This window comes from Thermobia domestica, chromosome 11 (assembly GCF_964235325.1).
Source record: "Thermobia domestica chromosome 11, izTheDome1.hap1.1, whole genome shotgun sequence".
Classification (NCBI taxonomy): domain Eukaryota; kingdom Metazoa; phylum Arthropoda; class Insecta; order Zygentoma; family Lepismatidae; genus Thermobia; species Thermobia domestica.
In genome coordinates this window covers 77,985,204-77,998,582 of record NC_137464.1, presented here as the reverse complement: position 1 = coordinate 77,998,582, position 13,379 = coordinate 77,985,204, and the positions used below count along the sequence as shown (strand labels likewise).

General features: G+C 36.1%; 1 protein-coding gene across 3 annotated transcripts in view; it reads left to right on the top strand.

Annotated features, from left to right (window-relative positions):
- Nucleotides 1-6,776, top strand: part of rec (minichromosome maintenance 8 factor recombination-defective) — a 94,969-nt gene extending 88,193 nt beyond the window's left edge. For all 3 annotated transcript variants that reach the window (XM_081730645.1, XM_081730644.1, XM_081730646.1), the window contains exon 15: nucleotides 4,402-6,776. In XM_081730645.1, coding sequence (XP_081586771.1) covers nucleotides 4,402-4,605 — 204 coding nt within the window. In that variant the 3' untranslated portion in view covers nucleotides 4,606-6,776. The remainder of the gene's footprint in view (nucleotides 1-4,401) is intronic.
- Nucleotides 6,777-13,379: the final 6,603 nt, after the last annotated feature.

Here is a 13,379-nt window from a genome sequence, read left to right as displayed (position 1 = left end):
TCCTTTTGCCGCTTTTTGTGCTCTCGTACGAATACTTTCGTTACTCATTTACTTATTAATTACTTAAACTTATTTATTCTTATAACACGTATATTCGAGCTACTTAATCAACTTTTCGGGAGAATCGGATAACTATTTCCTTATTGCAAAAACCTTAAATTCACTATATCAATTACACATTATAACTTAATACCTTAACCTAATTCGAGAAAATACGATCACAATACTTAAAATTACACTTCATCGTATAGAGGGTGGGAAGGGTGGGTTTTAGTTACGTGATAAAATATCATTTAAAAATCTGAGTAAAAATATGAGAGGGATTCTAATCATGTCTACTGGAAACGCTACAATTGCAAAAGCAAACCAGCATCTACAACCATGGGAGGGATGGGAGGGAATTAAATTTACTAAGATCTTTACAAATAACCTCCGCTAGGCATCGAACCCTAAGCATACTCCACCATGACAACCTAGCCACTCTGTGCCTAATTGGGGATGCAAAGATGAGTGCTACTAGGCGCCTTCCACTCACCATCTAGAATGAGTGGGACAAACTATAAGATTAACTTGCGAGAGGTTTCTCATTTGGGGATTAGTGAAATAAAGATACGTCCACTTCATTTAAAATAAAACACTGTATTTCGTTAAACTTATGAGTGAACTGTAAGATCTCAGAATATTAGTTATGACGGATATTAAGATTCATTTGCCAGACAGGTACAGAACGATCAAGTATTGAGCCTTGGAATTCTGACTCGGTGCCACACATACCTGGATAAAACTGGTGTATTCCCACGTCGTTCTGGCGTCGAACTCTGCTCCTTTTAAGCTGAAACTCCTTGTTGGTGGAAGACGAAAATGAGCATTGAGGTATGGCTCCTCTCAATGCAACTCTCTGCCGAAGTTCTGCGTCGTTATGATGTTTTGGAATACAAAGTATTGTCTCCTCCTATCTTCTGGCTAATTCTTCAATAGAACTTGGTTCTCCAAACTCGAACCCAAGAATGATCACGGTAACTTGATCATAGATTCTCGAAGAATTGTACACCGTAGAATCTTGGTGAACTGTCCAAGATCTGTCCGTGAACTGTTGGTGAACTGTCGGTGAACTCTCCCAAAACCTTCTCGTCCTCCGGTTTTGTTTGGCGTTGTCCAACTACCATCGTCTGCTTTTTCGTCTGCTGCGGCACGTGTAACACCGTTTTCACATGGAGAGACAAATTCCTTCCATGTGTCAAAACTCAAAATTGCAATCCTCGACACGCTCTGATTTCCCGATTCTAAGCAATTCTCCGTACATCCGTAATCTCATGAAATTCGTGAAATCTTACAGATTCACTTTATACAATTTCTAGAATCTGGCTAATGTGAGGAAAGACACATTGTCAACATTTCCTTCCTACATTGCCAGACACTCAACGATGACATTCTTATACACATGTGTTTACAATAAACTGCTGACACAAACATTAGCAAGATTGTGCAGCTTGCATTTACTCACATATACAACATTTAATCCCATAACCTTAATTAATGATTTCGTGACATAAACATAAAAATAAAATCAAAATATACAAATTATTTTCCTCGAAAATCGAGTCCTGCCACAATATATATATAAATAAAATCAGAATTTAAAGTGTAACTTAATGGTAAATCCTTCCCATGTTTTCAAACTTTTTCTTGATTGATCATCAAGTATTGCTAGATTATCGATATCGCACATCAGAAAAATAATGAAATGAAAAGCAAGAAGCAGACGAGTTGGAAATCTCTACAAACAAAAAAAAATCACGTTGAAAAGTAGATTTCTTCTTATACGTTTGTCTGGCTACGGTTAATTCCATAATAATAAATGTCTAGAATAATATTCATAGGGAATCGAAGTCAGGCTTCCTTTTGTTTTATGGGTTCCTTTTGTTTTATGTTCTTGGGGAGAGAGGTAGGTGTGGATCGGTATTTCTCTCATGTCTTCAAGCGGGGTAGGCTTTCAATGGTAGTAGACTGACCGGAGTTGGAAGTTGGTAATCTGGGAAGCAGTAGCATAAAAAGTTCATCAAAATAAACTTCACGACACACTTACAGGTAACAGTATTTGTTCTTTTGATTTAATTAGTGCATTACAATCGATATGTTAGTGTATTATTATATAATTTTAGTTTATATTATATTTTAAAGAATATTATTAAAGAAACTATTAACTCCCTAATACTCACAAGTAAACCTTACGTTTGGGTGAATCGAGTTGCTGACTGAGACACATATGAGAAAGTAGTACTAATTGTGGTCAGTATTTCAGTGAAGTTATAGGTGCGAAGCTCCAGGGGTTTAGGAGATACAGCTACCAGAACATCACATGGAAGTACAGAATAGTCTTCATACAGTTGGAGGTAAAAGCTCTGTAAGACCTCTTGTAACGACAAAAGGTGAATAAAAATCATATGGGTACATATTAGGACTAGGTGGAAGTCATATAGTAAGGATATACCTGACGGCGGCCATCTTGAAAGCCGCCATTTTGAATTAAGGTTAAGTTTTTAAAATAGGAATAGGGTCATGTGATACATGATTTAAGGCGCAAATTTAATCAGAAGAACAATGGTGACGTTAATTTTGATTTACGCGCAATTGGTAAAAAGTTACAGGGAAATTAAATATTGTTGCAGCATATGTATTAGTCCTTTACTCCACTTTGTAAATTTTGTGTTAATGATAATAATTAAATAAAAAGCAGGTGGATAAATATTAGGTCTATGGTAAGATTGATGGCGGCCATCTTCAAATCCGCCATTTTGAATCAGACAAAAGTTTTAAACAAAACGCATAACATTGACACCTTATTAATAGCAATTATTACCATAACTCCAACGGTATAACCATTTTTGCTTTATCATTAACCAGCACAAAATTAAATGGATCGCTCCTTACGACTACTGCTTTGACGGAAATGTTAACGACAAATGTGTCAAGTATAACTCGATTGCCTTTGTCAGGTGTGCTCACTGTGAGCAGAGCATTTGTGCAAGTCATGCACTCTTTTCTGAACTACATACTGATTGTACTAATTGAGGATTTTTCTGGAAGAAAGACCCAAGTTCAATTATGACTCAATTCCACTTTGGTCATTTTTCCTTAAATTAGCAACTTGTTTACGCGATAACAAATGCTGGTTAATGATAAAGCAAAAATTCTTATACCGTTGGATTTATGGTAAAATTTGCTATTAATAAGGTGTCAATGTTATGCGTTTTGTTTAAAACTTTTGTCTGATTCAAAATATCGGATTTGAAGATGGCCGTCAGCAAAGCAACTCTTACCATAGACCTAATATTTATCCACCTGCTTTTTATTTATTATCATTAACACAAAATTTACAAGGTGAGGTAAAGGACTAATACATATGCTGCAACAATACTTAATTTCCCTGTAACTTTTTACCAATTGCGCGTAAATCAAAATTAACGTCACCATTGTTCTTCTGATTAAATTTGCGCCTTAAATCATGTATCACATGACCCTATTCCTATTTTAAAAACTTAACCTTAATTCAAAATGGCGGCTTTCAAGATGGCTGCTGTCAGGTTTTTCCTTACTATATGACTTCTCCCTAGTCGTAATATGCACCCATATATTTTTTATTCATCTTTTGTCGTTCCAAGAGGTCTTATAGAGCTTTTACCTCCAACTGTATGAAGACTATTCTGTACTTCTATGTGATGTTCTGGTAGCTATATCTCCTAAACCCCTGGAGCTTCGCACCTATAACTTCACTGAAATACTGACCACAATTAGTACTACTTTCTCATATGTGTCTCAGTCAGCAACTCGATTCACCCAAACGTAAGGTTTACTTGTCAGTAAATTTTGCACAACAAAACTTAATTCTTTTCAAATTAATTTTAGAAGCCGTGATCTAGTATCTGGCATGTTAACAATTGCCCTGCGTAGCGTTGTCGCTAACGCTTTCGCCTTCAGTGCGAGCGGTCCCGGGTTCGATTCCCGGTGGGGGCACTTGGTCGAAAAGGTCTAAAACACTTATTCAGGCCAGCCACCCTGAATGAGGTTTTCCTGGGTTTTCTTCATTCACCATGCAAATGCCGGGTTGGTACCTAACTTACAGGTTCCAGGTCACTACCTTCCCTCCCCAGTCCTTTCTTCCTTCCCTTTTCCCGGATAGTGTGCTCACCGAGGGACATCATCCCTCAAAACGGGACGGGCTAAATAACCACAGATGCCGAAAGCTCAGAAATCTAAATCCTAAATCCTTGCATGTTAACATGTTATCTCTTTTGTAATCTTCCATGTGGAAGTATCCTTGTATACAGCTCTGTGTGAAATTTAGTTCGTATGATTCTTGTGTTCTGTTCAAGCTTTCTCATTTTTCTTCTTCTTCCACAGGCCAAAAAGTTCATTGCTGTTTTGCAGAGACAATCCCACATGCAATCAAAGTCAGTATTCACGGTGCAAGAACTGAAAGAAGTTGCCAAACAGTGCAAAATCCAAGTACCTGACTTTTTCAACTTTCTGTCCTCTCTTAATATTCAGGGGTATCTTCTGAAAAGGGGCAGTCAATTGTATCAATTGCTATCTGTTGATTATTAACCTCTAAGTAGAGTATTGTATATTTCTGTAAATAATTATATTGTATATATTGTGAAGATTCAGATATTTATTTTGCAATATAGATTTCATATTGGAATTTAAAGTTGATTATTTCTGTACCTACATTTGATATGTAGAGGATGAATACAATACAATATAAGTAGAGGTCTGCGCGGATATAAACTATCATATCCGCAGCATCTCTGTTCGCACCTACCTCCGCATCCGCAGAAATGAGGAAGCAATTATATATATACAACTTACATATTCTATAATAGTCATGATTTCGAAAATATTTTTAAACACATATTAAATAGCTCTCCCTTGTAGTTTTCTGAATCAAACGAAGCAATACATTATGTCAGTTTCCTTGTGATAAAATACCAACTACGCTAAATAAAATGCAATATAAATCGTGCAGATACAAATTAGAAATTAATGAACGATCTATGTACTTACCCACGGTCTTTAAATGCAGATATCGGACCAAAATAATGCCAGGTAGATTATATTCCCTCTATCAAATAATCTTAGAGCACGTCATTAAGTTCTTAAACTTCATCAATACTCATAAAAAAAAGGGAATATTTGTTCAAAACACAAAGGCGAAATAGAAATCATCGTTATTAAGAAATAAAAATTAATCACAGCACCGCATACAAATTTACATAAAATCACACTAACACTTCATATTTATGGTAGAGGTTTTCACGCAAAAAAAAAAAAAAAAGCCTCAGAGACTTTTTTTTACATGTTGCAAATTTTGGAATTTAAGGTAAGTTGTTGTTGAGAAAAATTATATCGACTGAACTTTTACTGATGATGACTAGTGCGTCGATCCTGCAGAATATGACCTGCAGTTGAAAAACTTCTTTCGGATGGAGCACTTGTAGCAGGCACAGAGTGGACAAACAGTGCCATTTCGCTCAAAAAGGGATATTCTTCTTTTTGTTGAAACCACCAGGTACTGGAATCGAAATTCTCGTCCAAGTGTAACTTCCCTTGTACATAACCTGTAACTTCATCCTTCCAGCTTGATGAACTTTCTGTGGCTTCATCATCAGAAGAATCTTAAAATTCATGAAAGGCACCAACACAGGCCTTTTGCTTCTTTATTGGTGGAGACCGTCGTTTTTCTCGAATAGAGTTTTTCATCCTCTTCGCCACCATGTCTCTGGCATTGTTTTTAACTTGTTCTTGCCCATCCTCGGAGAGAAACTTCATTCTTTTGTGTTTAGGGTAAAGAAACACTGCCAATTTATGGATCATTGTTATGTCCCACTTTTCACTGATATGTGCAAGCGCCTTTTTCTTTGTTCTGAAGAAACAATCAGCCTTTTGTCCGTTGTGTTCTCAACATACTTTGAAGCTTCTTTTTGCATAATGCAGCAAGAAATAACGTAGGCCTTTTTGAAGCTTCAAGCTCATCGGAAGCTGCTTTAAAGGGTGATAAGAAAAGTATCATTTTTTTTTTTTTTTTTTTTTTATCCCTGTTTACATCATCCAACAAGTTTTCTTTGTTTGCTGCCTTCAGAATGGATAAGATGTTCTCCCACTGTGTTTCGATGCTTTCAAACATAATTAGTTTACTATTCCACCGAGCGTCAGTTTTGCCCTTCAGGATTGACGATTCTGCAGTCCAAATCTTTTAAAAAAGATCACGGCAAAAACTAATCAAATACGAAATATCATCCTCTTCTGTGTTTGAATTTGTTGTGTTCTCGACAGTTGTGTTTAAAATGTGAGCAGAACACGATATCCTTGTGCATTGCCGCAAAGCAGAGACGATATTTGGACCTCTGTTAGTTACAAACACTGCCTGGCCAATAAATTCTATGATATTAAAACTTCTAAATACGTGAATAATCTCAGTTCTTATATTATTACCAGTCTTTTTCCTCTCACAGTCCAATCCTTTAGTACACAAGACGCATTCTTGCAGTGTTTCTTTGTGAGTGTAATGAATTGTGACCCCTAAATGGTTTATTTTTCTATACCGATCGCTCCACAAAGCAACAGTCACTGCACTACCAATATCATCAAGCACTTCCTCCACCTCACTAGATACCGTATCTTGAAGAGACGCAGCTTTTTCTGTCAACGCCCTAGAAATCGTGGTTGGATGTGGAAGTAGATATTTTGCGTTTATTGATCCATATTTGCCACCTGTTTTCAAAAAAAAAAAAAAAAGCGCGAAAATTCTACAAAACCGTTCCCAGAAACGACAGAGAAAGGAGCAATATGTTTTGCAACAAAGGTCACAAGTCTTTTTGTTGCCCTTTGCTGTAAGTTTAGTGGAACTGGAACACACTTGTTTTGTGGTTTCACATTCAAAAAAACTAATCATCGACGCCTGCTGTAGAACACGATGCCTGTTTTGTTATATTTGATTTACCTGACTGATATCCCTTGTAAGTGTAAATTTTCTTGCATTTGAAACATGCTACAACATCTTTAACTTTAGTATCACAATCGTACACATGACCAAAGCTTTTCCATATTATTGTTTTCAGTTAATTTTCTTGCTCAATAGTATATACTCCCTGCTTTAATTTGGAAGTAATTGTAGTTGCTGAGGTAGCCTCCATCCCGAACTGACACTAGCACTAAATTTAAAAAAAAAAAAGTGACAAAACTAACAACGAAATACGATCTGCATGCTTTCACGACCACGCTTTTACTGAAATTAGAAGTGAAAATAACTACGAACACAAATAGGAGATCTATGCCATTAATTTCGGGAAGAGGCAATAGAGGAAGTTTAAAATTTACTGCTTTTCTTTGCAGTCCCCACTCATTGTTGGACACACTTAGGGTTGGAGAAACAACGCATTGGTTCTTTCTTTCTTTACCAGAGACCCAGAACATACATACATACATACATAAATATATATATATATATAGAGAGAGAGAGAGAGAGAGAAACAATTGCTGTTATAAAACTCAATCTGTCGGGAGGTTCATTTAGGTCCGTGGTACCTCTCCGAAGAGAGAAATCTGCGGAGTCACAAATCTGCTCTACTTCAAAGACAGAGAGGGAGATGAGCGTATTTTTGTAGATGATCTAACTGCTGAAGAATGGTGTGATTTGTTTACTATTTCGGTGATCTACGCGCTTCTCCAGTTTGTCACAAAAGGCAAAGATATTTCTGCTAACCAGTTTTCAGTTTGTGGAAGGAAATGTGGTGTGTTAAATTAGGGTTTTGGTTCCTGACATCTCAGGCTGGGAAAACTATTTGAACATATTTCTTCATCTTCAAGGCCAATAATCTGAAAATTTTCAGCTTTGGCGGCAATTCTTATTTTATTTATTTATTTATTATTATTAACAGTAAATAACGGTTCTTGAGGAGTAGCAAAAGTACCTATCGTTTCGTTCTGTTTGGGTCAGAGATGTCATTCACCTACAAAACGGTTGCTAAAAATATTAAAAAGAGCAATAAAAGGACAACTCTCTCCTGTCATTTCTTGTCCTTTTGCTGTCACTGAGCCACAAGCTTCAAACAGGCTTATTTTGATTTTAGTTATTTTTCAACCGGTTTTAAAACTTTTAATTCAAAACAAACGTTTCTTAGCACTCTTTCCATCATCATCAGAAATTTCATAGCGTTTTTTTTTTTTTTTTTTTTTTTTTTTTTTTTTTTTTTTAGGTAGGGAAAAGATGTAGGAAACATATCCGCAACTTTATCTGCTATCTGCGCAGAAAAGAAATATATATCCGCAGATACCCATTTTGATGTGGATATCCGCGCAGACCTCTAAATATAAGGAAACAACCTAATGACTAACCTAGTGTGAAAATATTTTACTATTTAATGTTATACTGTTCCTATCTGTCGAGAAATTAGAAGTAAATGTTAATACTTCTGTAGTACATTTCTCTTTGTCAGTTATGTTACTAGTCTTAATTAAAAAAAAAAAAAAAAATCTTTAATACGTGTTTTCCTAATGTGTTGAATATTATTCTCTCCAAGCTCTGTTTTTAAATTGTATATCACTAAAGATATCTGTAGTTCAACAGGTGAAAAGATTGTAGTAATTATAGAATATTTTTATATGGAGAATCATTAGACTGTTGTCTTATATTACGAAGTTGATGAGTACATGTATATGTTCAACCAGACAACGACATTGCCTTTAACTTAAAGCTACTTTTTATTACTGTTATTATTCAAATGTTGAAATAGTTATCAAAGGTTGTAATGGACATAAAACTCAGAGTTCGATAGTTTCCTTGCTATGGGCTGGTACAGTCCGCAGCAAAAAACCTGCAACATGAGCATGTAAATTTATTGTGAAACGACAAAGTCTTTTGCTCCAAAATAAGTGTGCAGGGGAGGACGCCGAGGTTTCTCCTGGCTTGATTCGTGCCACTTAGACGTTATATTGATTCCCTGGGCTGTTAGCCGTAGTTTCACAATAAACTTACATGCTCATATTGCAGGGTTTTTTGCTGCGGACTGTACAAAATGAGTTTTGGTCGAAGTCGCCAAAATTATTATATGTTGTAATTCTTGAGGTGATCAGTAGTCACAATGGCTACAACGTTCTGAAACTGAAAATTTTCTTACTGTGGTCCATTTAAGTGCTTGGAATGCGAACTTTGTAGATTTTACTTTTACATATGTTCAAAATTCTGTCTCTACTCGAGGCGTATACAAAAGCAGCATGTCACAGGCGCCACATCAAAAAATCAGTTATAGGAGTCGCTGGACACACACCACTAACCGTAGACACCAGTGATCACTGCATTCAGGTCTAGCAGGAAGTTTAAAGTTGGTCAGACAAGCCGCTAGACGTCAATGGACATGCTCGATAGTAGCAAGTTGTTTTTCGTGCATAATATAGTAATAGGATTTTAGTATTCCCAGTCATTTGGAAGTGTTCTGTGTTTAAAGATTTTCTATTAATTCATACAAATGGGAAATTAGTTTCATGAGAATCAGCAGTTGGTGTAGTTCCACTGCAGAAGGTAACCACCCTGTACCAGGTGATTATTATTAACTAACTTTGCATTTGTTCCGATTCGGGGCAGGGCGAAACAGGATGAACGTGCGGGGTGCATCCGTAGATGCAGGTGTGTTAGCGATGGTGGATATGCCCGTACAAGAAAATTTCTGTGTAACGGTAATGTGTACATAGGGATACAAACAGACGATGCTAATGTAAACATGATCGAAAGCTTGAAGTTGCTAATATTTATTTTAATACATTAGAAGATGATTTCTGTAAACAATGAGTAGTTGTTGTACGGAGGCCCCTCTTCTATATCTGTGCTGACTTGGCGGGAGTAAAAATAAAGAGTAGCTAATAGATTAAGCCTTTTTAAGATATCAGGAGATCATTTATGCAAAGACAATCAATTTCACACTCTGGCAGTACTGCACATATGTGTATCTTTGTCCGCTGGCTGTAGTGACCAGTGGCTGCTATGACCGATTTCTGTGTGATGTGATGTTTGTGACCTAGGCCCTATTTCAAAAGGGGAGGTCACATCCTGTGCGTGATTATTTTTAAAAAACCGCATGATTCATGCACTTTTGACAGTCGCAGCAAATAATAATAATAATAATGTCTGTTTCTGATGTTTGTGCTAATTGGAACCCCAAGAGCTACAACACGTATTAGTTATAGCAAGTTTGACGTGAATTCTTTTTCTGTAAAAATATTGTAAGAAGGCACATAGGCATACAGAAAATGTTTACATAAACCTACAAGTATGGCTTATGATTAGCATGCCTTAATCCAGAGGAGTTGTACTCGGAATGAACCTTTCACCATTCAAATCGTGACGTCAGTGTATATAGTTTGAGGTGTAATGCGTCCTATTTACAAAAGATATTTCAATGTGTTCGTCTTAAGTGTGTAAACCGAGCATATAATTGTTGATTTTCAGTATCTACATACTTAATGTTTGTCATATATACAGCGTATTTCAAAACAACACCGACAACGTTTGGAAGGTGATTCCTGACACCAAGATAAGACAAAAAGAATAGACCAACCTGAGTGTACAAATGCTGCCTTTCGGAGTTATAGGCTGCCGAAAACATTAAAAAGATGAATTTTGAAAGTCCAAAGCTTCAATACTATGGGACCTGCCGTAGTCGGGTCAAAACTTCGCTTAGGAATTAATACGTGGGCTATCCAAAAATGCATGTTTCAGAATCCTAAGGTATTCACGAACTAATCTTTATAGAGGGAGTATGGCTACGGGCATATCATTTTAAGTATTGTCCAACTATCTTCATAAAAATTGTTGCGGAAGTAACGCAGGATTCTGAAACATGGATATTTGAATAGAGCACATACTACTTCCTAAATTAAATCTTAACCCGACTATATTTTTGTAGATCCCAAAATATAGGTAGGTCCCATATTTTTGTAGCTATGGATCTTTAAATTTCAATTTTTCACGTTTTCGGCGGCCTATAACCCCGAAGGGAAGCATTTGTGCACTCAGGTTGGTCTGTTCTTTTTGTCTTATGTTGGTGTCAGGAATCACCTCCCAAACGTTGTCGGTGTTGTTTTGAAACACCCTGTATATAGGAAGAAACTGTATAAGGAACAGAATTGTGAAAACCCAGGCTTTTTTAAAAAAAACACAACCCAGTGGGTTTTATTGGGCAAAATTGAGTTTTATTGGGTAATATTGGGTTTTATTAAATTTTGTACTTATATTTAAAGCCATATTCCTTCTTAATATACCATTTAAGCATATATATTCTACTGTACACATGAAACTATATAATTCCCTTGTGGGACCGTGGTAGTTCACGTCTGGCGCGGGTTCCTAGTTCGATCCCAGATTCCGCCAAGTGCGTTTGGTGGTGGACAAACATCGTGTGCATGGGTTTCTCGGGGGTGGTCTTGTCATGCCACCATTATTATCCATATCATCACAGTCTTCCTTAGCCGTAGTACATAATCACAAGACATTGAACTAAACTTAGAAGTAACAAATAATAATAATAATGCACAAGGAATAAGTCCCATACGCGTTTCGTGGGACACACTTTGCACCATTGACACTCGCTTATATTTCGATTTCTAGAAAAAAGGAAGTACACAATTTTCTAGAGTAACAAAAAGGTCGATAGTTTTACGTAATATAGAATAGGAATAAAATCCCCCTCTTACACTTATGATTCAAATCCCTGAGCCAGCCGACCTGAGTTTCAATTAAAACACGCCGGGCAAATACTGGGATAGTACCTCAAGTTCAAAAGCCAGAGATAAAAAAAAATGACTATGAATATATGTTGTTTTTCTAAAAGAAATAAAAAAGTTTTTTGTGAATTGATATGTTAGAAATAGATTCTTTCTCATTTTCAGTTGCCAATTTGGTTTCTTACAATATATTTTACGATTAAAGGGGTTTTGTGGCATACAATAATTGTACTGTGCTTCACATACTCTATCAGATACGCAAGAAGAATTAGCAAGTTCCAGGCTCTGACTGCCATTAGTGTTGAGAAGATAGAGGTGTATCTTTAGTAATTTCCTTTTTCAAGTGAAGCGTTCTCGATTTATAATTAACTGAACTGACACATAGAGAAAGACATTTTACCTGTTTATATTAATACCCAAGTATATAACAAAAACAAAGGAAATATAGCCGCATTGCTTTTGATTTCGTACTAGCTGAAGTGCCCGTTTTTTGTACGGGGAGAATTAAGTTCAAGGAAAATGTTTGAGCCTCGTCTCCCCCTTAGTATATGCATATCAATGAAAGTGTAGTAAGATATTCTATTTCTGGCATGAATTTTTAACTCCTTTTTCCCTTAGGAAAGTTAACTTCCCCTCTCCTTACTCCCTTTAAGGAAAGTTACATAAAAATATCCCAGTTTGAGGTAGGTACTAAATATGTTCTGAAACTCATTTCAGATTGTTAAGCATTTCTCGTGACGCGATCACAAACAACGGACATCGTCGATTTAAATGTGAAGAAAGAAATTATAGAAAACACCCTCTTTCTTCCCTTAAAATTGAAATTTTCAAAAACAGTAAAGTAAAACAATGGATAAATAATAATAATGAACTATGTACCAAAATTCCTTTCAAACTGTTCAACCGTTTCCACGTGATGTGATCACGAACAACAGACAACATCGCTTTCAATGTAACAAAAAAATCATGGAAAATCACCCCTCCCCCTTAAAACGAAAATTTTCAAAAACATTGCAACACATGCCAGCTTATTTTTAATGAAAAATTTATATATCGAGTTTAACTTCCTATCTTGGCGAGCTCGTGACATACTGTATTTTTTTTTTTTTTTTTTTTTTTTTTTACATGAATGTTTAATTTCCTCTACTCCTTATAGGATTCGCCCTTGAATCAAAGGAATATAAATCCCAGCTAAGGGTAGGTTCTAACTACTGTATGTTCAAAAATTCATTTCAAACTGCTTAACCGTTTCCCCACGTGATGCGATCAGAAACAACAGGTAAAATCGCTTTCAAATTATAGAAAATGCTTCCCTTCCCCACTTAAATGGAAACTCTCAAAAATACTGGGACGGGTCCACTTACTTTTAGCGGGAGCTCACATAAAAAATGTCATCTTCCTAACTTTGACAGAATCGTGAGATACTAAGATTTTTGCATAGATTTTGACCATCCGCTCCCCCATAGAATACACATTTTAAGCAAAGTAACCTCATTAAACACCTATTTCGAAGTACATGATAGCTGCATCAAAAATTCATTCCAAACGGTTTAACCGTTTTCCCCTGTTGCGCGAACAAACAAAATTCTTTTCATTTTTGTATA